General features: G+C 40.0%; 1 protein-coding gene across 1 annotated transcript in view; it reads right to left on the bottom strand.

Moving 5' to 3' along the window:
- The window catches only part of Dstyk (dual serine/threonine and tyrosine protein kinase), a 52945-nt gene that overhangs the window by 16187 nt on the left and 11122 nt on the right, over positions 1 to 25636 (bottom strand). Inside the window, exons 2-3 of the mRNA XM_047521171.1 lie at positions 17224 to 17612; positions 3617 to 4280 (exon numbers count right to left, since the gene is read on the bottom strand). Coding sequence (XP_047377127.1) covers positions 3617 to 4280; positions 17224 to 17612 — 1053 coding nt within the window. The remainder of the gene's footprint in view (positions 1 to 3616; positions 4281 to 17223; positions 17613 to 25636) is intronic.

Raw genomic sequence — 25636 nt, 5'->3', positions numbered from 1 at the left:
CAACAAAAAGGGGAAAGAAGGAAATAGCTTAAATGTTCACCAATAAGAGAATAGTTGAATAAATTAAGATATGCTGGGCTGGGGATGTAGCTCAGTTGGTAGAGTGCCTGCATTGCATGCACAAGGCCCTGAGTTCAATCTCCAGCACCAAAATAAATAAGTAAATAAATAAATGTCCATTAGAAGAAGACAAATTTGTATGCATATTTATGGAAAAAGCTCTCTTAAGATAAACGTTGAAAAGGTGAAACAGCAAGGTACAAAAGAATATATTGAGGGAAACTGAATGGTTGGGGACAGTGTCTTTGTACTTTTGAATTAAGTAGCATATCTGTACATTTTATCCTTTAAAAATATAAACGTTCTAGGGCTGGGGAGATAGCTCAGCTGGTAGAGTGCTTGCCTTGCAAGCACAAGGCCCTGAGTTCGATCCCCAGTACCGCAAAAAAAAAAAAAAAAAAAAAATTCTATAAAGTAGGTATTTTATGATACCCAGAGTACATGTGTTACCTTTATATATTTATTTATTTGTTATTTGTGTTGCTACGGATCAAACCCAGGGCCTGCAAATGTCAGGCAAGCATTCTCCCAGTGAGCCACACTCCTCTCATTACCTTTATTTAAAGAAAAATACCAGTAACAGAAATCTGCCTCCACAAGATATGTGGTAGCTCTCCTTTAAATCTATTTATCATTGCTTCAAATGAAAAAAAAGTAAGAACTGGACATATAAGTTGTGTCTAACAAAGCTGGATGCTGTGGTACCTGCCTGTCATCTCAATGACTTGGGAAGCTGATGCTGGAAAATTGCACTTTTAAGGCCAGCCTCATCTATTTAGTGAGCCCCTGTCTCAAAATAAAATTAAAGGGATAGGGGTGTGGCTCAGTGGTTCAGGGCCTTTGGGCTCAATCCCCAATACCATAAAAAGATGTGAAACAAAAAATTGTGTCTAATGTACAGCCATCTAGGTAAGTAGATCCACAAGGTAGTTGACAGAGTCAGATGCTTGATCTGCTTATTCCCAATCACCCCATGTCTGTTTAGCTAATCACTATATCCCAGGCACTAAACATGGTATGCCTGGCATAGTACAATGAAATATTTCACTGTCTGCCTAACCTAGCTGCCCTGATCTTCCTTCATCATACCCATACTAGCAATGTCCTTAATTAAATATTGAGAGGACTTCCGAGGATTTCTACTGCAAGTGAGCATTTCTCAGCCATTCCTTCCTGCAGTGGGAATTCACCAAAGATGTACCTTTGCTCATCTTAAGAAAGACTTATAAGAAATCAGACATCCTGGGGCTGGGGAGATAGCTCAGTTGGTAGAGTGCTTGCCTTGCAAGCACAAGGCCCTGGGTTCAATCCCCAGCACCGCAAAAAAAAAAAAAAAAAAAAAAAAAAAGAAATCAGACATCCTGTTCTTGTTAAAGTCAACTGTATTTCCTTTGTAAAAAGTGTGACATAACTAGATACCATTATTTATAAATCCTTTCATTCTTCAAAGACCTGTTGTATTCAAGAGTCTGTGACAGGGCTGGGGATGTGGCTCAGTGGTAAAATACTTGTCTAGTATGTGCAAAGCCCTGGGCTCCATCCCTAGAACCACAAAATAAAAAAGTGTTATTTGCTACAAGGGGTATGATGATATAAGACCCAGATCTATTCTACTTAAACTCCAGGATTTTAGAAAATAGTCAGAAGAACATAAATACTTATATTAAAACAGAAAGTGAAGCCCCAATGGTGGTGCACAACTGTAATCCCAGTAATTTGGGAGGCTAAGGCTAAGGCAAAAGACGACAAGTTCAAGACCAGCCTTAGCAACTTGGTAAACCATATCTCAAAATAAGATAAAAAGGGATAGGTTCAGTGGTAGAGACCCCTGGGTTCAATTCTCAGGACCTCCCACTCCAAAAAAAAGAAAGTCAAATACACCAAAAATAAGAAATAAGTTACAGATGAAATGCTTTGGGCATTTCAGATGACTGCAACTATTAGTAGGTATAAAAAAAAAAAATTAAAGAAGACTTCATAAAAATATGGCACCTAGAAAGTCCTTAAAGGATAGGTAGGATTTGGAAATTCAGACAAGTAAAAGACATTTCAGGTTTAAGGCAGGGCACAAACAAAGAAAAGGTTGAAGAGTGTACTGAGGACAGTATGCAGTTAAAACCAACCCAGATAAAAACCAGAGGCAGGTGCAGAGAGGGAAATAAGACTGGCAAAGTTGGTGAGGGCTCAGCTTTGGAGGACCTGCAATGCCAGGCTGAGGAGTTTAAACTTGTTCTAAAGGAACAGAGAGCCAATAAAGATGAAGTGGAGAAAGAAGAGAAAGAAGTCAGGTAAAGATAGTTCAGTTAGACTAAGGAAGATGGAACAGAAAAGATAACGAATTTGGAAGAAGACTCATCAATACTTGGCAATTGGTTAGACAAGGGGACAGTTAAAAGATGACAGTTAAAAAGATCTGCTGAGGTGTGGAAGCTGGCTATCAAGAAGAGGGTGGTGTCAGCACCTAAAAAGTGATTAAGAAGCAGTAAAGCATGGAAATTAAGAGTATGGGCTGAGGGATCAGGCTGTCTGGCTTCAAAGCCTATCTCTGTGACTCACTAGCTGTGGGACCTTGGGCACAGAACTTAATCCTTTTAAGCCTTAGTTCCCTCATCTAAAAAATGGAAACAAGTGGAATCCACCTAGGGAGGACTCAGGAAAACACTGATACTAGGTGCCACATCAGAAGTTCTGATTAAGTCTGGAGTGGTCTTTAGCAGTCCTGAGTACCAGTATTTTCATAAAGCCTCTCAGGGGATTTGAATATCTACTCATGATTGAGGATCTAAAGAGCAACTTGCAAACTGAATCATTTCAATTAAAGGGAGCAGAGTTAACGTTCACATGTGGAGGTTCATATACAGTAGTTAGTATACAAAGTCAGCAGCATCTAAACCTCAGACACTGAAAGACCTGACCAATCACTTTCATCCAATTTTGTTAAAAGCCATTTGTGAAGAATGGGACTGCCAGAAAAGCTAAAAACATTACTTTGGGAAATTCTCCTGACCTGAGTTTCAGGAGCAGCTGAAAAAAGAAAAAAACGAGACCATGAGACAAAAAGAACCAAGAAGAAGCGTAGGCCACACTGACAGAGCAAAGGTTAAAGCATGACCTAGTAAACTTCTTCAAGCAGCTCTTCTCCAGCTCCTTTACGGTGCAGGGACAAATGGAAAGTGGAGGGTAGAGAGCTTTTAAGATGATTTTACTGAAACATGGGCTAATAGCCCTGGGAAGGAGTGACATGGAATCTTCCAAGGTCCTGAGAACAAGAGAGGCCTCCGGGGCTACGTGATTTAAGAGAGGTTCCTGCTAGTAAGAATTAATGAACTCACTTTCCAGCTAAAAAAGGGGAGTTCTTATATTCCTGTACCACACCAAGCTTGCAGGGATTACCTTTTTAAAAATTATTTTTATATGTATTTTTAGTTGTTGATGGATCTTTATTTTATTCATTTATTTATATGCAGTGCTGAGAACCGAACACAGTGCCTCACACGTGCTAGGCAAGCAAGCACTCTACCACTAAGCCACAACCCCAGCCCAAGCAGAGACTTACCTTTAAACTCCATGTTGGCAGCATCATCCAGAAGTTCCTCCTTCATGGAGTTAAGTGTCTCAACAATCATGTCCTTCATTTCCTCCTGCTTTCTGTTGGCAATATTCATCAATGATTCGTACAACTCATTTTCCTTCTTTCGAGTATATTCCAGACGTTTGGGAGTAATCTGCAGGTCCCGCTGCATGTCAAAGGCCTGGTTGATGAAGACATCCAGGCAGTGGCAGTGCACCGAGTTCAGGGCCTTGGCCGCATCCACCAGGCGGGTCTGTAGCAGCTGGTGAGAAAACGTGCTCAAGTGCCTCAGCTTCTCACTGTGCTCCACCAACATGCTCTGAGGTTTAGTGTCCTGACTGGGGGCCCCACAGTTCCAGTGACTGCTGCTTAGAAAACCCAGGTCAACTAGTTGGCGATATAGCGGTGATCTTTCACTCTCCATTCTCCTGACAGAGGAGTCTATTATCTCCAACTTTGGCACTTTGAAAAAGAACACGGGAAAGGAGAAATACTTTCGGATTTCCTGAAGCTGCTGCTCCTCTCTCTCAGAGAGTTCATCTTTGTGGAGTGCATACATTATCACAGGTAAAAAGTCATTCACCAAGTCACCCAGAACATCCACTGTGGGCCGGAGACCTTGGCATGGTGCCACCACAATGTCCACCTCCTAGAAGGGGAAGGGGGTCATATCAGCACCTCAGGGTCAGAACCAATCCTTGCCTCCCCAAAGTCCCAAATGAGACCAAAATCCAGATCTATGGTGGAGCAACTGGACTTCAGTGCACCCCAATCATCTGTCCACCTCCTTCCTCAGTTTCCAACACTCCCTTGAACAGCCTGTGAAGGCAGGCACTCATCTAGAGAGAGTGAAAAACAAGCAAGTAGAAAGATGGCAGTTCCTTTAGCCATTTCAGATAAAAAGAATATTAGTCCCTGCCTTCCTTTGTTGCTTGGAAATTCCCACTGATGAAGAAATAAGACAAATAATGAAAGGAAAAGGAACTCTTATGGCAATTAGCCTGACAGTGAGCCCGCCTGGAATTCCTCCCTCTTTTGCTCTTCACAAACCCCCTTTCCATTTTCTAACCTGGCTAATAATTCTTAAGAAACCTTTAAATCTCGATGTATATGCCATGTCATAGCCTTACAGAGTCTTTACCATTATATAATCCCAAACACTCTTTACTTCCCTTATTAATGTTCAACACATTTATAATTTACTTATTTAAAATCCATTTTGTTTTCCATTAGCCCTTTGAGGACAAAGACCATGTTTATCTTGTTCACTTTCTTAACTTCAGTGTCAAGCACATAGTAAGTCCTCAACACTGTTGAACCAATCAAGTATGCAGCAAACTAAAAGCTAAGTTCACCTAACATTACTGTCCTATTCTAAGATTCTGCAGGTGTCCCAAAGTCTTAGCCAACTAAGTCTTGGTAATACCCTTAAGAATATGATCACTTGGCATGTCAGAGATCAAGGTCTACCTAGCCAATATCTAGGCTCTATATTTTGGAGAAGGCAATGTCCTCTACAGATTGAGTGGGGCTTCCAGGAAAGCTCTTCAGGGGAGGGTGATTCTACCAGGAAGCACGCCCTTTAGCCTGGCCCATCTTCCTGCCCGAGTGCAGATATGATAGCTAGAGCAGCAGATCAAGCTGTAGACCTAGGCGAATATGAGGCTGAGAGCAGCACTAAGGACCATGAAGCAAAAAGGCTCTCAACTGCCCAGCTGTAGCTTTCTTTTGCATAAAGAAAAAAACTAAGCACTGCCTTACTAAAGTTTTTTTTTGTGTGATGATGTTACACACAACTGAATTCAATTTAATCTATATCCCAAGTTTCTAAAGTGAGTTTCCAGAATGATCTTAAGTTTAGAAACAAAGCTTCCACAAGTCATTTTCCAAGCCTATAGTTTTTGTTTTGTTTTGTTTTTTTAATTTCTTCCCTGAGAAGTCTCAAAGCACTTTAAAGCATTTATTTCCATTCACTGAACAGGTTACTCTTCGTATTTCTGAAAATGTCTACATAAAGGGGAAACTGGGAACTCAGGCCCACATCACTATCCTAGGTACACAGACTCCTGATGTCTTCAGAGGTCTGCAAACTCAAAAACAATCCCCTTCACAGCACTCTACCAGATTTTTCTGAGTTATAAGAGAACTCAACACACATCTGTTCAAGTTTAAGGCCTTAACAGTTCTCAGACTGAATATGTGAAACCTAAAATGGATGCAATTTTATTTCCTTTCAAACTAATATCTGCTTTCACTCCTTACCTTATTTGATCAGCAGGGTTTTTTTTTTTTTTTTTTTTTTAATAAATACCTTTATTTTATTTGTTTAGGTTTTTTTTTAATGTGGTGCTGGGGATCGAAAACAGCACGCATGCAAGGCAAGCTCTCTATCACTGAGCCACAACCCCAGTCCAGAACATCAGATTTTTAAAAACATACAAGAACATACAAGATTTTTAAAAAAATAAAAAACTGAGCCCCTTTCGTTTTTGATATTCTTCTCTAGATAAGAAAGAACTGGGAAATGCCAGCCTATTACACCCAGTATCTGTTTCCATTGACACTGACGCTTGGTGCATGCATGTAGTTTTTTATCTTCTCCACTATAAGCAAAGCACAAGAGTAAAGCACAAAGGTCTCACATTCTTCCGACAAAGAACTAAGCTTCATTTTCAGGTAAGTCACATCATGCTCATTTGGCTAGCCACTTTACACTCCCAAAAACTAAAGTGCTTTTAGCATCTCCCCATTTGTAATCAGAGCAAACACTGCATAAATCCACCTACTCCTCACCCAAGGCCAGGCCAAGAGGAATTTGCTGTTTCATCTGTGTCTGAAACTGCAGAGAATGTATTCTGGTTGAAAAACTAGTCTGACGCTCATCTTGCTGTTCAAAACAACCCCTTTCACTACCCTGAGTCACAAATGCTGATGTGTGAGTCATTTCAGAGAGGCATTTTTAAAAAGTTGGCACTTAAGAAATTTCAAGATTTAGAATGAACATACGATTGCATAAAAACCAACATTATAGTCACATATAATAATTAGATAAAGAAAAAGGAATCCCAAGAAATGGAAACAGTTATACTAAGTAGAGAATTATTGGTGACAATGATTTTTATATTATAAAGCTTCCCTAAATACATACATTTTCAAAGATATCAAGTGATTAAACTTATAAAAAAAAACTAAATATCTGAAATCAAAGTATATTTAGAAAATCTACAGGAAGAATTTTATTCGCTTGTTTACTTGATTTTTTTTTAAATTCTAAAATACATTTTCAAGTTTTTCTCAAAGGATCATTTTGTATGCACAAAAGAACCAGCAGCTAATACTATATAACCAATACCCTTTTAAAAGATCAGTTGACTTTATTTGCTCATAGATGCAAAATTTTGAGTGAAAAAAAAATTCTAGGCTATCTAATGGTAGGGTATGGTCTGATATACTAGCACCTAGAAAGAAGATGTTCATTCCTAAATATATCTTGTACTAAACAAAATTGGATGAAAAACAGGTATCATGCTCTCTTCTCCCTTCCCAGTTAAGTCATTTGTGCAGTTGGTCTCACTGTTTTATCATGACTGTCAGAAGACAGGCAAAGAGCCGCAGGCTGAGACCCTGGCAATAGTACAAACTAGACTGGAATGTGATATGTGATTCTGCAATACTCACAGTGAAGGGATGACTCATGCTTGATGGTTATAAACAAAAAGGGAAGCCAGCACTGTCTCCTGGAGACAGGGAGTGAAAAAATAATAATTAATACAGACAGGATGAGCCAGAGCTGTCCTGGGCCATATTACAGCCACCTGAAGTGCAAGTCTGACCTCAGATTATTATTCAGAAGACCACCCTTCCTATAGCCCAGTACAGTGCCTGGCATTTAGTAAGCATGCAGTAAATAAACGTAGAATGAATTAATAAAGAAATAATGCCTTGAGCCAGGCGCAGTGGTGCACACCTGTAATCCCAGCAGCTGGAGAGGCTGAGACAGGAGGATGGAGAGTTCAAAGCTGACCTCAGCAAAAGGGAGGTACTAAGCAACTCAGCAAGATCCTGTCTCTAAATAAAATAGGGCTGGGGATGTGGCTCAGTGGTCAAGTGCCCTGAGTTCAATACACAGTACCAAAAAAAAGAAAAAAGAAATGATGCCTTTACTACTTGCTCGAAACCATCCATCATATGTAAAATTTCTTTCAATCCACATCCCTCACATCTTATCCCACACACTTATCTGATATTGCTATTTGCCTCCACTCCAAGAATGAAGCAGTGAGTAAGTGTTTTGTTCTTGTGAGTTTTTTTTTTTTTTCTTTTCTTTTTTTTAGTGTTTTGTTCTTATCAAGGGAAAAGAATCTCAGGGAATTGTGAGAATATCCCTTAATTCCCATTTTGAATCACAGTCAAATCCTAAGAGATTTCTCTTACAAAATGCATTTTGTACAACTCCATGGAATGTACAGCAGCTGATCTGCTACCATCAATTTTCCTGGCAGGATTAAGAGAATGTAACAGAAAGGTGCTTGCTACTCTCCAAACACCAGAATGATGATCTGGTTTTGTTTTTTTAATGTAAGATGACACTACTTTAAAAACCAAGAAGCAGCCACGCAATCACTGACTGCTTTCTGAGAATACTGGCTCTTATTGGTAAGGACTCCTTACTCTATAGGTCACAGCACATTACCAACTCCATTGTGGCAAAGGGTTGACTATACTAATTGATGATTCAAACAGAAAACAGTGATGTACTCAGGCTAAAGTCAGTAAGAAGACGTCTTTGCTTTCTCTACCATTCTGAAGTCTTAGGTTTATAACACACAAAAAAGGAGTACACAACTATTTAACAGTCCTGCCTCTGCTCAGCAATTTACACAGCATCAACCTCAGTCCCCATCCCCATACCCTAGCCATCTTTACTTCCAATTCTCCTCCCATGTCATTCTTGCAGAGCAATTGAGAAGTTTTTCCTGTTTGTTTTTCACAGGGTTGGTTCTCCAGAACTCATTTTCAATCTTAAATATTAAATACATGTCAAATAATATACCTCTCTGTTCTTATGACACTGTATAAATACTCTCACTGGTACAAATACTCTCCCAAGGGCGAGCTGCGACTGGATGGGCTTCTAGGCCATAACATGCCTCACGAGAAACTGGGATTAACGTGAAGCCATCCAGGAGTTTTATCCCAGTAGTCAACACCGAATGGATACAAGTTCATCTCTCTACCTAGTAAAAACATCATGTGGTTACTCAGAGGCCAGACACAAGACCTGGAAAAAAATAATCACAACCACAGCCCTCAACTAGCCACAAAAAGCATGAACCATCATGTGCAAAGAAAACAGATTTACAATCCCAAATACCAAAAGCATTTCAGGATCAGAATTATCTTCTCTTCATTTTGTACTGCAATGAATTAGGAGACAGACAAGATGGCAAGAACATACTGAATAGCCTCTGTGCATTCTATCTTGAGGACAAACATCCATCTAGAAATCCACAGATGCAAATCAATGTAGGGATCTGAAGTTTTATTCTATTACCACTTACTAGAATCACTGAGAGACAAAATAATAGAATGAAGGAGAGATAAAGAGGAAGGAGGGTAGATTTTACATTTTGTATACTTCTGATTAATGACATCTTTTTGTGACATCTTTCTCCTTTCATTTTATTATAAAAGTAAGTCATAATCAGTTATGAAGATGTTTGCCTCCAACAAGATAGAACAGTGACTATAAGTTAGCTGGAACAAGAAGGACTTAAATTTGACAAAAGAAAGGACTTCCAACATGGGTTATATGAGAAGGGAAGAGTGGCTGAAAGAGTAGAAATCCCTCTTCTCAAGGACACTGATATATCCAAGCAAAGGAAAAAAGGAACTGGCTTACTATGTGCCAGACACTGCTAGATGCCTTAGACATACTCATTTTGGCCTCACACCAATCCTAAACAATAGGGACTACTAGCCCATCATACAAATGAGTCACACAGCTAAATAACAAACCCAGGATATAAACCCAAGTCCACATAACTATAAAGACCATATTTAATCAGCCCTGAAGGCCCACTGTCAGGCAAATTCTGAAAGCAAAGTAAAGGATGGACAAGATGATTTTAGAAATTCCTACATTCTGAGGGTTCTGTGTTTAAAAGTATATGCTAAGCTGGGCATGATGGCACACCCCTATAATCCCAGCAACGTGGGAGGCTAAAGCAGGAGGATTGCAAGTTCCAGACCAGTCTAGGCAACCTAGAGAGACCCTGTCTCAAAATAAAACATAAAAAGGGCTAGAGACACAGCTCACTTATAGAATGCCCCTGGGTTCAATCCCCAGTACTGCAAATTAATTAGTTAATTAAAATAAAACAAAATAAAATAAAAAGCATATGCAAAGACTCTGCTAAAAAAACAAGGACTGGCTGAGACATCATAAAAGAAATCAGAAAGAAAATATTTTTAAGCCAGGTGAGGTGGCACAAGCCTATAATCCCAGCAGTTTGGAAGGCTGAGGCAGTAGGATAATGAGTTCAAAGGCAGCCTCAGCAAAAACAAGGTGCTAAGCAACTCAGTGAGACCCCATCTCAAAATAATATATAAAATAGGGCTGGGGATACATCTCAGTGGTCAAGTGTCCCTGAGTTCAATCCCCGGTACTCCCCCAAAAAATTATTTTTAAGAGCCACAACAAAAGTTCTGAGCTGAGAAAGACTCCCTACCTCCACTAGCCTCTACTCAGAGGTGGATGGGAGTAAGTTTTTGGATAGAAAGGAGGCCACTGTGTGCAGGAAATAGGGAGAGGGTCCTAGCAAAGGGAGAAGACCAAAAAGGAAGATGAAGGTTATAAACTATCTCAGATTTTCTCCCTAAGATCTAGCTTTGGAAGGCCAAAGATGAATGACTGATAGTGAATTAAGAAAAGATGGTCCCAGTTTCAGGCTGTTCCTTTAGGGATATCAAAGCTACTATGATGAGCTTAGAATTTTTTTGAAAATCCCAGCAGCTTAGGAGGCTGAGGCAGGTTCAAAGCCAGTCTCAGCAACTTAGAGAGGCCCTAAGCAACTCAGTGAAACCCTGTATCTAAATAAAACAAAAAAAAGGGCTAGGGGTGTGACTCAGTGATTAAGCACTACTGGGTTCAATCCCTGGTACCAAACCAAACCAAACCAAACCAAACAAAACTTGGGCTAGGAGTGTAGCTCAGTGATTGTGTAGTTAGTATACCTGAGGCCTTGGGTTTGACCCACAGCACTGTGGAAAAAAGAAAAAAAAAAATCTTAGCTGGGCACAGAGATGCACATCTGTAATCCCAGCTACTTGGAAGGTGAAGGCAGGAGGAGCTCAAGTTGGAGGCCAGCCTCAGCAACTTAGCAAGATCCTGTCTCCAAATAAAAAGGGCTGGGGATGTGGCTCAATGGTTCAGCACCTCTGGGTTCAATTCCTTGTATTTAAAAAAAAAAAAAAAAAAAAAAATCTTGCCTCTAAATCACACACATCCCTAATAGCCATATTAACCTATAACTGTATTCTTAGGTTATCTTTGACAAAACAATGTATGCAGGGTGATTACATTTCACTATATATACTAGTGTGTGTTAGAAGAAAGGTAAAAGAAATGTTAAAGAACATAGGATTACTGCCCATAGGCATTTATAATTCAGCATTTGCCTGAATTTCCCAAACCTTTTTTAACACGTCACTTCAGTTTCCCTTTTTTTGACCCATAAAATAATAGTTCCCTTATTTTAATTATACTTCTAAAATTTCATTCTTTATTTCTCTGCCTTGTGCATATTACCACACCCTATTTTCTCTTCCTTTGGAATAACCATTTTTAGCCTAATTCCATATATTTCCCTCTTCCCATGACCATCTTCTTGCCTTGAAGACTTCAAACAGCTGCCATCCCCACCCCACTGCCCCTTTTAGTAGGAATTAAACCCAAGGATGATCTACCACTAAGCTACAACCCCAGCCTTTTTTTTTATTTAATTTTATTTTTTTTAGATTTTTTTTCCACAATACTTTTATTCTATTTATTTATTCTTATGTGGTGCTGAGGATCGAACTTGGGGACTCACATATGCTAGGCAAGCGGTCTACCACTAAGCTACAATCCCAGCTCCCCAGTCCTTTATTTTTTTATTTTGAGGCAGGGCCTCCTCACTAAGTTGCTGAGGCTGACCTCAAACTTACAATCCTCCAGTCTCCCAATCTCCAGTCTCCCAAGTCAGTGGGATTATAGGTGTGTGTCAAACCTGGCCTTCTTTCCTACTTCTTACCTATCAACCCTCATGTCTAGCTACACTCAAGAGACAATGTGGTATCTAACTAAAGGTAACCTAAAATTTGTCTTGTAAGACACCATATTAAATGCCAATAACTAGACAAAAACTGAGAAGCTAATTTTCTAGCAACAAACAATGTTTAGAAAATTTGGGGGTTAAAATTTTATGTAAGGTTTTTTCATTTTAAGATCTTATATAAACTGTGCAAGGTGGCACATGCTTGTAATGCCAGTCACTCAGGAAGCTAACTAGCAGGATTGAGAGTTCGAGGTCAGCATGGGCACTGTAGTAAAAACACACACACACCCAAGTCTCAAAAAAACAAAACAAAACAAAACAATCTCTTTATGATCATTATGGATTGTGAAAGCATTAACCACCAAAATTTTTAAAAGTCAAAATCAATATCTATATGATATTAAGATATTATTCCACTGATAGCTATTCAGCATGATAAAGAGAAAACTTCACTACTCCACCTAGTTTAGAGCTGAAAATATTTTTTAAATAAGTTTATATGCAAATCATTAACCTTGCCTGGAAATATTAGTCTTCATCAGTTCCCTGAAAAATACCGGACTAGGTATCACCAGGAGCCAATAATCATGCAGCTATGTGACGCAGGTGACATGTACTTTTGTTCAAAAGGCCAGAAAGCACCTGGTGGGGTAAAAAGACTGCTGATGAGGGCAGAAGAACTGAAGTTGTTTAACTGTCACACATGGAGCACCACTGCCAGGCTACAGCAGCCTTAGACGAAGCATCTTGAACCACCTCTGCTGCTGTTTGTACCTTTTTATTCCTTCTCTTACAGGTGCTTCCAGGGGAAAAGAAAAAGATGCACACAGACTGAGCAACTGAGAGGCCAACAATGGTTCCATCAAACCATTAGAAGAAATTAAAAAGGGAGGTGATAGGTAGAAGGTGTTAGAAAGAGGGATTGAGGGTGGGGAAGAAGTACTTTTGTACTTTATGTACTTTTGTACATAAAGATAGATGAGTGAGTACAGGGAATGGCAAAAGGTGCTACAATTGGAAGAATGCTATATTTTAACACTAAACCAGGTTTCAGAAACTAATGGCTTGACAGTGCCCCTCTGCTACTGAATTATGAACCAAGAATCTCAGGGGAGCCAGACTAAAAAGTTGGGAATACCAAGCGGTGCAGGTCCATGTGAACTGGACTCTTCTGAAACAAAATGAAAATAGCTAATTTATGAGGACTTTAAAATAACGTATTAGAAGAATGACCATTGTACAAGAGTACAGGGGGAAATTCTGCTTTGATAATCTGACAGTTCAAAATGAACATCCCATTTCCCCTAATTCAATCTTCATTTCCTTTAGCTAAATGCTTCCTTTTTTTGCCACCCCCCTTTACAAACCAAATAGAAGGGCTGTTTAGAGTAAACTCAGTGATCCTAAATATAACTGAAGCTAAACAAAAGATCTTTCTCACTGGCATGACAATCCTTCCAGGTAGCCATGCATGGATCCCAGAAGTGAGCTGAGGCATCTCTGATGTGTTTAACAGAGACAGGAGCCCAACTATGGCCAAAGGGCAGTGCCCGAATTCCACAAAGGCTGGAAAGGCCTCTGCGGCTCAGCATCAAGGGGTTCTAAACTTAGACCACTAAGGTCTGTTTACCAGTTTTACATCAAAACCACTGGAGAATAAAGCAGATCCGGAGAAACACTGGCTAAGGAAGCCCCACCAACCACATGAAATGACATGAGAGGCAAGAGAATTCTTCAAGAAGAATGAGAATCTACATCTTAAGTGAGCCAAGAGAAAACTGATTTGACACTGTAATTCCAATTCCTCATCAATTGTAACCTCAGTTTGCATGCTTAGCACATATCAGGAGAAGGCCCTGAGAACTTTTAGTAAGATAAACACTTAGATAAACACTTGGGGAACAGTTTGCACTTTTTTTTGTTTGTGTATTTTCTTAGTTTTACATGGACATAATACCTTTTATTTTATTTATTTATTTTTATGTGGTGCTGAGGATGGAACCCAGTGTCTCACACATGCTAGGCGAGCACTCTACCACTGAGCAGCAACTCCAGTCCCAGTTTGCACTTTTTGGATCACTTCAACTCATGAAACAAAAGTAAATGAACATTAGAAATTTAAACCAATTAGGGCTGGGAGTGTAGTGCAGTGGTAGGGCGTGCCTAGCATGAGAGAAGCCCTGGGTTTGATCCCCAGCACCTGGAAGGAAAGGAAAACGGAAGGAGAGGGAGAGAGGGAAAGAGAGAGGGAGGGAGGGATTGCGTGGGTGGGAGGGTGGGGGGCGGAGATGGGAGGGAGAGGGAGGAAGGAGATTTAAACCTTTAAAATGAAAGGACAAGCCAGCACCATGGTGGTGCACACCTGTAATTCCTGCGACCTGGGAGGAGGATCTCAAGTTCAAAGCCAGCCTCAGCAAAAGCAAGGCACTAAGCAACTCAGTGAGACCCTGTATCTAAATAAAATATAAAGTAGGGCTGGGGATGTGGCTCACTGGTCGACTGCCCCTGAATTCAATCTCTGGTAATAAATAAAAAAATAATAAAATAAAATAAAAATTTTAAATGAAAGGACACAGAGACATCGAATAACGTGCCTCTTCTGCAGACGACTTTGTTCACATTCCAAGACTATAATATAAAGCAAAAAAGGGAAAAATCACCACCCAAACATTGCAGGGTCATTTCAGCTCTTGAAGAGTGGTTTGGTTTTTTGTTTGTTTTTGGTACTGGGGATGGAACCCAAGGCCTCATGCATGCTAGGCAAGTGCTCTACCATTGAGTTACTCCCCTAGGCCTTTTTCTTATTTTATTTTGAGACAAGGTCTCAAGTTGCCCAGGCTGGCCTGGAACTTGCAATCTTCCTGCCTCAGCCTCATTTGCTAGGATTATAGGCATATGCCACAGCATTCAGCTTGTAACAGTGTTTGTTAAGACACAGGTCACAGAGCATCAGGTCATGCCATCAATTTAGTGGGTTGCTGTCATCATTTTTTAAAAAATCAAATCAAATAGAGAAGAAAATATCAGTGTGCATTTCGGGAAAGTTTTGTATTGCTTTGTTGAGCTTCCATTTCAAAAATGCATTCATCTATGTATGTGCATGCATGTGTGCATATGTGTGTGGGGATATACTGCATCCTGATGGAAAATATATTTCTTTCCTCTTTTTTTTTAATGTCAATTTTATTGTGCATATTTCTGGAGTACAACATAATGTTATGGGTCACATAGTTAGTAAAATGGTTACTATAGTGAAGCAAATCAACATATCTATCTCACATGGTTACTTTTTTATGATAAAAGCAGCTAAAATATAGTTACTTTTTAATCACTAACAATACAATTTTATTAACTATAAACAGTATAAACAATTTTATTAACTAACACAATAAACATTATAAACAATTTTATTAACTTTAACATTAGATCTCTAGACCTGTTACATTCTACATGTCTGCTACTTTTTAAACCTACCACCTTACACCTCACAATGAAACCCCAAGACCGATGCCCCTATACAAGGACTCTACCACTGAGCAAAACCCCCAGCCCAGTATTAGCTACCTTGTATCCTTTGACCTACATCTCCTTATTTCCTCCCCCCAACCTCCACTCTTTCCCACCTCCTGAAACCATTTTTATTCTCTCTGTATATTTGACCCTTTTTTAAAGATTTCACATTTAAGTGAGATCATGCAGCATTGTTTTTTCTTTGACTGGCTTATTTCACTTAAGTCCTCCAAGTTCATCCATGTGTGGCAAACAGCGGACCAAAACTGTATTTCTTACAGTGAATTAAAATCTAAAAACATTTGAAAACTGCTGAGTGAATGGAACCTTAAAAAATTTAGAATACTGTAGTATATTACAGAGAGATTATATATGAATCAAATACTGATGAACTATGAAGAAGTTCATGGGTCAACTGAACATGCCTTGGTCAACAAACAAGGATTACTGCCAGAGTTACTGTCAGAGTTATCAAAATATTCTCATACTGACCTGGAGCTAAGAAGCGTAAGCTTGCAGTTTGAATACAGAGAAAACACACCACTAAAACTGAGCCAAGAAAAAGTGGGAGCTTGTTACATAGCTCCCTCTACCATATAAAGATAAAATAAATATGTGGAAGGAAATGAGAAGGTAGATTCTATTTCTACAGCATCATAGGCCACAGTCACGCTAAAGGGTTCATTCATTGACTGAGAGACCAAGAAGAGTAGATGAAGAAGTAATAAGAAAGGAAAAAAAACATTCTCCCAAATCTTGCCAAACCAGTCCTGGCATAGCTACCCCAGATGATAAATTCCCCATCTGAATATCATTGCATTCTTTTCTTCCTACCCACTCCTGACCCTCAGCATAGTCACATGCTTTGCTGACCACCATTTGGTCTAGGCAAATGGCCTAGTCATAGCCATCCCAGACCAAAGGAAGCCCAGGGCACAAGCAGAGTCCTTCCTAAGTAGAGGTAAGAATGCTAAACAGACAGTATGATCTCCTAAGAGATGGCACTGCACCTGTGCTCTCTTAGGGAGGCCACTTCAAGAGAGAAGCCAAGTTATTCTTCAAATGACAGGACTACTATATCTCCATACATTGAACCGGACTGCATTCCTTATAAAGCAAGAGAAATGAGCTGTCCCACTTACTAAATTAATGGCTAGATCTAAGGAAAAATCCACAGAAATTTTCACATGGTCTCAATTCTAATAAGAGTATTAATTATCTATTATCATTTTTGAAAGAGACAATTCCAGCAACATCCTCTTACCAAGAAATGAAAAAACTTTTTCCAACCTTGATAACGATTCTGTAAAAGCTTACCAAGATGTGATTATCAGATTATCACATATTTCTTTTCTCTTCTTTAGAGTGGTACTGGGGATTAAACCTGGGGGCACTTTACTACTGAGCCACATCCCTAGCCCTTTTTATTTTGAACAGGGTCTCACTGAGTTTCCTGGGCTAGCTTGAAACTTGAGATCTTCTTGCCTCAGACTCCTAAGATGCTGGTATTAGAGACATGAGCCACCATGTACCAGCCACATATTCCTTTTCTTTCAGAATGGGAGACAAGCAAATTACTCCCTTGCAGTAGAAGCAGGGATGGGTGATGCTATGCCCTTATCTCTTTTCATCTTTCTAGATTTTGTTCCTCTGATTACACAAGATGCTGTTCAGAGTCCAGAGTATATATTGCCAAACTACTTTTTCAAGAAGTCCAACTAAAAGTTGGTATGTATGTGTACGACTGATATACAAGACTGGTACCTGTAAGAGGGCATGGTGCATCGTCACCTCCAATTCAGCTAAAACATGAGCAGCATCCTCACTGTCCTCTTGAACCTCCAAGTCCTCTTCAGGGATGGTCTCCCAGTTGCCCTGGTGAGCAGTGAGCGTGTGCACTAATTCGTACTGTCCAGGGAGTGCCAGGCTGACACGGGTCTGAGTTCCATAGGTGAAGCGGAGGCGCCGGAGCTTACAGCTCTCTTCACTGCCCAGTTTGGTGGTAGGAAGCACCTGTACCCCCAACAGCAGGTTCAACAATTGACACTTGACATTACAATCCTGGCCAAGGATCAATATGCAGGGGAGGCAGTCCACAATCTGCTGGAGGTACTTCTCTTCCTTAGGTGGGAAGGAAATGCAGCTCAGCTGGCCTGGTTAGGGAAGGGGAGAGTGGAGGAAAAAGGAGTAAAGAGAAGAATGAGGAAGAGTAGACAGAGACTCGGGATGTCAGGACCTAAAAGAAAAATTTCTAGGAGACTTTCAGTTAAAGGAGATATCAGGAGAACATCCCAGTCAGAAAACATTCTTCAAATACCAAACAGAGCTCCCCTTCCCAGCTGATCCCCAGGAAACAAGCTGTTAAAGGTGTCAGTGACCTGATCCCTCCTCCCCACTTTTTTTACATCCAGTGGAGGGACAGCCTAGGAAGTTTACAAGAACTGAATCAGAAACACAAAATCATTAAAATGACAATTACTAGGACAAGAATCCAAGAAGAAATTATACCTCAGCATGTGAAAATTAAAACCTTCCTTCTGAAGAAGACCCAAAGTTAAGCATGTACAGCCCTGTCAAATTTCTCTACCATATGAAGTTTTAGCTTATGTTCATCATTTATGACGTATTTTGTAACTAAATATTCAGGCTCATCTGTATACATACATACAGTGAAATGAAAAGTTTTTCAAGACTGCATGAGCTCTAGACTGTTTTCCAGTTCATCTCCTCTGATAGCTGGTGACAGCATCCCAGATGCTAAGTCATCTGTTTTTAGAATATCAGGTGCTCAATTAAGATCAATAGTTCCTATCAAGTCATATTCCTTCTGTTTATGGATGACAACACCCTGAGTAAGAACTGCCTGTGGAGATAAAATCTAGGCACAGTTAGGAAGAGAGTGATCTACCTCAAAAATACTCTCAGGACAACCACCACTGATCTGAATGGCTAACTTAAATACAGCCAACAATCCTCCTAAAGCATGAGAACTTCTATTTGGAGAGAAAGAACTAGAAGTTAATTCCCTGAACTTGATACTTGCCCACTTTTTCAGCTCCAGGGCCTGCCTAAGATTCAGGAAGACCAATCTTCAAGCCAAACACATACATCATAATTGAAGTTTTGGGCAGTACTACTAACTGAAATAATATTTGCTTTAGTCACTTTACCATAAACTACATTAAACCACTCGTAGGCTGACTGTTTTGTTCATAAAATTGAAGCAAGAGGCCTGATTCACTTCAACAGTGTTTCTACTTCAGGATGAACCTACCCTACTACTCTTTCAAACCTTCAAGCTTCCTGCTCTTCCACAGTGGCACCACCAAAAGGGTTAAAGAGGTCTGTGTTCACCCAGGTCTCTCTATGCATTTCACAGAGGCCCTTCCTTTCACACCTGTCTACACAAGCATCACCCTGGCCTGTGCGTATACATTAGCAATACCAGACATTGAAACAAGGAAATCCACTCTTCTGGGAAAGAGATGGATTCCTCAGAAAAATCAAAGAGTATTCATTGAGTGCTTAATTCTGTACAAGATATTTACTAATAAGCATGAGAGTAAAATATCAGGCTACTGGTTAATCTTTGACCTATCATCTAAAAAAGCAAGGGTGCTCAGTCAATTATCTGTGTAACCACTTAGCAAGGAGCACTGAGCTAGTCCCATTTGTGTACAAGGTACCTTGTTCATAAATATACACCTATCATAGTTTATTCTAATTATTTATTTATACTTATCAAGAATACAAAGAACAATCCTATTTCTCTCTGTATCCTTGGCATCCAATACAATGACTGACAAATAGGAGTGCTTAAAGTTATACTTTTGTTTGTTCTGGGTCAGAATCCATTTATCATAGAGAACTGTCTATAGAAAGCTATAAGTGAATCCATAAAGTATTCCAAAAAGTGCGGTATCATGAAGAACAGTTCAAGGGAATTATTAACCTTAAAAAAAAAAAAAAAAAAAAAAAAAAAAAAGCCTTTATCCCAACCCAGAAAGTAGATGTGGACAAAAAAACAGACACTTCCTCAATCACCTGGCAGAATTTAACTGCCATAGTGTCAGCCTGAGCCTGCAAAGTCCAGCCAAACTGTCTTCACTCTCATCTACTCTTCCCAGCTTGCCTCTTTTCCCATGACCCACCCCCAGATTTTCATGTGAGTATCTAGGTGTCAATTCACATTGACAACCTTTAAATTCTTATAATAAAAGTTGTTGTTTCATAATGAAAAAATAAAAACAGCAAACTTACATGAGCTTTGTTACTGATATTACTAGGAGAAGAGATAATAGAGAAGAAAACCAACTAAACTACTTTTGAGGAGCAGAAGGAGAGGCCTCAACACCTCTGGGACCAAGTGTTAGCTACAGGAAAGCCAATAAAACTCACAGCATCAGCCAGATCCACAGGAGACACACCCCATTATTCATCTGACCAAATTATCACCTCCCTTGCTCCATCTCTCCCACAAAAACAGTAACTACAAATAAAACTGCCACGGTCAAAACAACCAGTGCAATGGGCAAGGCTGAAGTTGAGCCCAGTTCTAATTCTGTTTTCAGGCACTCTGCAAAGGTTCCAAGCGCAGCCTACTGAACTGAAGAAAGGTCTTCAAGATGGACATCATCATCTGTCTCTTTTTCAATATATCGCTACCTAAGCCCTTTGTTTCTCCCCCATATCTTTAGTTTTTTCATTGATTTCCAACATGTCTATGAGATTTGAACATGGACATGAAAAATGAAGATTATCATTGCTTCTCTTTTTTTTCCCCCTCCTGCAGTCTGGGGATTGAACTCAGGGCATTCTGCCACTGAGTTACACTCCCAGACCATTTTATTTTGAGGCAGGATCTTGCTGGTTACCAGGGTGGTCTCAAACTTGCAATCCTCCTGTCTCAGCCTCTCAGGTAGCTGGGATTAAGGCATTTGCCACCATGCCTGGCTAAGAAATGAAGTTGAATGCAGGTGGCTTTACTCCTTTACATTGACAACCTTTAAATTCTTATAATAAAAGCTGTTGTTTCATAATGAAACAACATTCTCTGGGCACACTGGTCAATGATGAAGTGTGCAACACAGAAGGGGAATAGCACTAGAGTGAGGGCAGATGTTCTGATCCCAGTCTTTACCACTGACTGCTCTGTGACCTTGGCAGTCCACTTGCTCCTTTTGTACCTTGAATTGCTCATCTGTAAACTGAGGGAGTTGGGAGTCTTTAACATCTAAAATACTGTCAGTTTTAACTGCTGAAAGAGTAAGGATGGGAAAGAGATGGGAGGTTGGTCTGGTTGTTTTTATTTTACTTTAACTTACATGTGAATTTAATTATGCAAGCTCCCCCTGGACTTCTCTAACTACAGATCAAAAAGTTGACTGAACTCGCCAGGAGCTCTGAGGACCAATAGTGCAGTCTTAGCAGTTCTCTAAAGAAGAGATCAAAAGCTGTAGACTGACGGTAGGAGGGAGGAAGGAAACCTGTTTCAGAGATGGAGCAGCTGCCTCTCTGACAGTTAGAGGACTTCTGAGTTAATCAGGTTTTCTTTTGTAATTAATACAACAGCATCTGTGTATGGGCTGCCAGAAGGTAACAGCATGACTTCTCAGCTGGCGCGCATTAACCCTGCCAACTCTGGCTGCAGAAAAATTCATATCAAATTGTCTTAAGTGCAAACCAAGGCCTTCTGTTTCTTTTTGTTTTTCCTTTGCTTGGTGGCTGCTCTTAAATATAGATGATCTTGACTGGGGTTATTTTTGTAAACGAAGGTTTCAAGTTAGAGGAAGAGAATACCAACTAAAGGAGCAAGTCACTTTGCTTATTTGTTCTAGGTACCATTTATTGAACCCTTTCTGTGCACTGATCACTTTGTTTGCCTCATCTCATTTAATGCTCACAACTTTACAAAAGACTTTTCTTATTCTCATTTATAAATGAGGAACCATAAGTTTAAAACTCAGAACCAAAAAACAGCCCAGTTTTCTCTACTTAGAGATAAAAGGTGAAACACAGGGCTGTACAGGAGATGTCCCTAAGTCTCAGGAGCCAGGTTAACACTCAGTAGCAGACAATGCCCCCTACCATCCACATCATTTCTCAATCTGGAGCCAAACACAAAATTTAGTATTGGAGGACCCAAATTTAAAGTAGAAGTTGCCCCAAACCACAAGGGATACAGACAGTGTGAAGATAAAAACAGAATTACCACTAGCTGGTGCATTTTCAAAATTGGTACTGTTGTTCTATCTAAGATCTCTAGTCTGTTTTCTAAAAGAAACTGTAGGCGCTTTTTGGAGAAATTCTTAACATTCTTCTTATCACTCAGTGTGATTACTGTTTGGATTTGAGGTTAAATTATACTAATAAGAGAGGTCAAGGGAAGGAAAGCTAATGACCTATTTATGTCACTATGTGACCTGTTAGGATACTTAATTAATGGGTTCTGCTGCAATAGCAATGGATTTGTATCAATACACTCCCCTTCTTGCCTATTTTCCATCCCAATCAATAAATAAAATACGCTCATGAAAGGTGAGCAGAGGACAGGGTAAGTGGCAGTCTGTGCCATGCCTGGAGTAATGCAGTAGAGCTCTACACATTTGCCTCATTATACATGTGCAACTTGATGGGCCTCAGAAGACAATATGCCAAAAAATGGCACTTTGGTATGCCAAGTACTCTGAATTAAAGGAAGGTCTCAGAAGTGAAATCTCTCCAAAATCTTTTTTTCCCCAAAGTGAGTCACAGAAACCAGAATTCCTCTTTAACAAGGCAGGTCATAGAAACTAGAACCCCTCTACTCCAAAGCAAGCCACAAAACCTAGAAAGTTTACTCTCTCCTTCTCTCTTGATCCCAGAGGGGTCCTGTCCTATACTTCTGAGGAAAAAAGGCTACCAGAAGGACCAAGAAGAATCAGGACAGGCTTTGCTGGTCCACCTCAGCCCATAACCGTTAGATCACACCCTTTTGTCTCACCACAGGTTTGCATTCTCTGTCTCCCTTCCACGCTCATTCTCTACTGAACCTGATCATTAAGTTTCCCCTGGGTCTCGGGAGTCGGGGGGCTTCCTTTCTGAAGGTTTCATGCATATAAAACTTTGACTAAATAAGTTTGTTATGTTTTGCTCTTATTATCCTGTCTTTTATCACAGTAGTGTGGGCTGTGACTCCTGTGACAGTCATACAATTTTTCCAACCTCTGTAAACCCAAGGATAACAAGGACTTCACAGTTAACTCAGGTATCAACAGAGTTACTACTGCAATCCTTATTCCTGGTATTTTCCTCTTCCAGGAGGTTTTTTGTTTTGTTTTGAATCTCACTTTTATCATTGAACTTCCCTGTATACAATATGTGCTTTTATGGCAAGCAATCTTAAGTCTTCTCTAAAAGCAAAAGAAATATAAAGGATTTTAAAATTAACTTAAGTAACCAGTGATATAAATGTGCATTTACACAAATAGGTATAACATTTCATTTTGTATTAACTATACGTGCCAAAAGTAAAGGACAAATGCTAAATTGAGAAAAGAATGTTACATAGTCTTTCTACTATAATCAATTCTACTGTAAACTTCAAAGTATTCAGCTACAAAATTCCTGGGGGTATGAGAGAGAAGAAATTATAGACAAGAAACATTTACTTTTCATTCCCAAACAAGCTTGCTGGCTTTCAGCAAAATTAAGATTCTGAGTGATACAGGAGGCAAATGATTTAAGGAAACCATATGCTTAGGTAGTCTTGCTTTCAGAATCTTCAAGACCAAGTAGCACAAGGTATTTTGATGAAGGGGACAAGGTGTGGAGATTAGAAACTGAAATACAGTCAATTAGCCAGAGCTCTTGCTGGAATCTGAAAGTCAAGCTGGCAGAAGCATTTCTAAAGTTATCCTATCTGCTGGCCATTAAGATCCTCAATAGGGCTGGGGATACAGCTCAGTTGGTAGAGTGCTTGCCTGTCAAGCACAAGACTCTGGGTTCAATACCCAGCACCGCAAAAAAAAAAAAAAAAAATCCTTAATAGATTTTTTTTTTTTCCTACTAGAAACTGAACCCATGGATGCTTTGCCACTGAGCTACATCTCCAGCTCTTTTTATTTTTTATTTTGAGACAGGGTCTCATTAAGTTGTTTAGGACCTCGTTATTGCTGAGACTAGCCTTAAACTTGGGATTCTCCTGCCTCAGTCTCCTGAGTCACTGGGATTGCAGGTGTGCACCACTATCTGGCAGATTTCCAACAACAGATTTTTTTGGTACCAGGGATTGAACTCAGGGGCACTCGACCACTGAGCCATATCCCCAGCCCTATTTTGTATTTTGTTTAGAAACAGGGTCTCACTGAAGTTGCTTAGTACCTCGCTTTTGCTGAGGCTGGCTTTGAAATCATGATCTTCCTGCCTCAGCCTTCCGAGCCGCTGGGATTACAGGTATGTGCCACTGTGCCCAGTCCCAACAGATTTTAAGAAGCAGATTGTCCTGGTATCAGGGAAGAGGGGAGACAGACTCTGTGGCAGCTTACAATCCCCAGGAGCCATATAAGATGAGAAGGCACTCAGTGGCCTGCTGACAAGTTCTTTTCTGGGTGAAGATGCTCCTGAAGCTGCTCATGCTACAAAGAGAACATAAATGTGGCTGGAAAATGAGGTTTTAATTTATGGGATATAGAGATGGAAGTGGTTCCTCAAAAGACACCAAGCCCACGCTTCACAGAGGGCTCAGATTTCGTTATTTGGAAGGCAGTATATAACAGCTTATATCCACTGAGAATGATTCAAAAGTGATAATGTGTCAAAAGGATACTGGAGCCAGGTACAGTGGTGCATGCCTATAATCCCACCTACTTGGGAAGCTGAGGCAGAAGGATTGCAAGTTCAAGGACAGCCTGGGCAACTTTGCAAGATCCTGTCTTAAAACAAAACCAAAAAGGGCTGGTGATGTGGCTAAGTGGTAGAATGCCCATAGGTTCCCCCCAAAAAAAAAAAAGACAAGGAAGACTGTAATCCCAGTGACTCGGGAGGCTAAGGTAAAATAATTGCAAGCTCAAGGCCAGCCTCTGCAACTTAGTGAGACCCTGCCTGAAAATAAAAAAAGGACTGGGTATGTAGCTCAGTGGTAGAGTACCACTAGGTTCAATCCTCAGTACTAGAGGAAAAAAAGACACTGGGACGAGCCTCAAGGTGGACTTAACTGACCAAATTGGAGATAAATATGCATAAAAATAAAAAACGACAGTAAGAGTTACAAGCCACTGAAAAAGATTCACTAGTACACACTGACATAAACAAAGAAAGAAGGGAAAAGGAAAGCTCTTCTCCAGCAGAATGCCAACTAATAGACACAGAAGGAATACAGATATAACCACTGAGACAGGTGGGAGTTGTCAGTGGATACTGGGTCTAGTGAAAGGAGGTTTTTTGGGAGAACAGGATATTAGTGAAATCTCAGACACTTCCCCACAAATGATTAATCAAGTGCAAAGGGGAAAATGGTGAATTCTAAGCTTACCATCTCCAGGGAGGGCTGACATGGTACACTCTGTGAGGTGGGCACATCACAGATTCTGTTTGTCTAGTGCTGTTAAGAGCCCATGGCCTAAGTCTAGTGGTGAGGAAACAACATATGGTTCCAGGTTAAGGGGCCTCCTACAGAAGGTAAGGCCTACTCTCTAAATTTGCAGAAGGCACAAATGCCAGGGAAAGGCCAAGGAACTGTTCCAAATTAAGGGAGTCTGAAGAGACACAGCAACATGTGCTCCTAGATAGGACTCTAGACCAAAACAAAAAAAAAAAAAAAAAAAAAAAAAAAAAGTCACTGTTGGGACAGTTAGCAAAACTTGAATGGGATCTGAGGACTGGTGGCAATATTGAATCCATGCTAATTCCCTGATTTGAAGAGTTGGATACTGACATGTACAAACATGTCCTTGTTCAGGAGAATGTTCAGTGTTTACAGATGAAACAACCTATTTGCATCTTGTTCTCAAAGGTTCTGAAAAGACAAGGCATAATATATACAGGGGAAGGGTTGGTTATATATCAAATGCATTAAAATGTTAACAACTGGGAAATCCACGGAAGCAGGTATGAGAGCTCTTAATACTTTCCTGCTAACATTTATGCATGTTTGAAATTACCTAAAAAAAATTTCATAACTCAAAAAAAATTTAATAAC

Source organism: Sciurus carolinensis, chromosome 12 (assembly GCF_902686445.1).
Source record: "Sciurus carolinensis chromosome 12, mSciCar1.2, whole genome shotgun sequence".
Taxonomy (NCBI): Eukaryota; Metazoa; Chordata; class Mammalia; order Rodentia; family Sciuridae; genus Sciurus; species Sciurus carolinensis.
The sequence above is the reverse complement of the archived record's forward strand: the minus strand, read 5'-3'. Positions and strand labels throughout refer to the sequence as shown.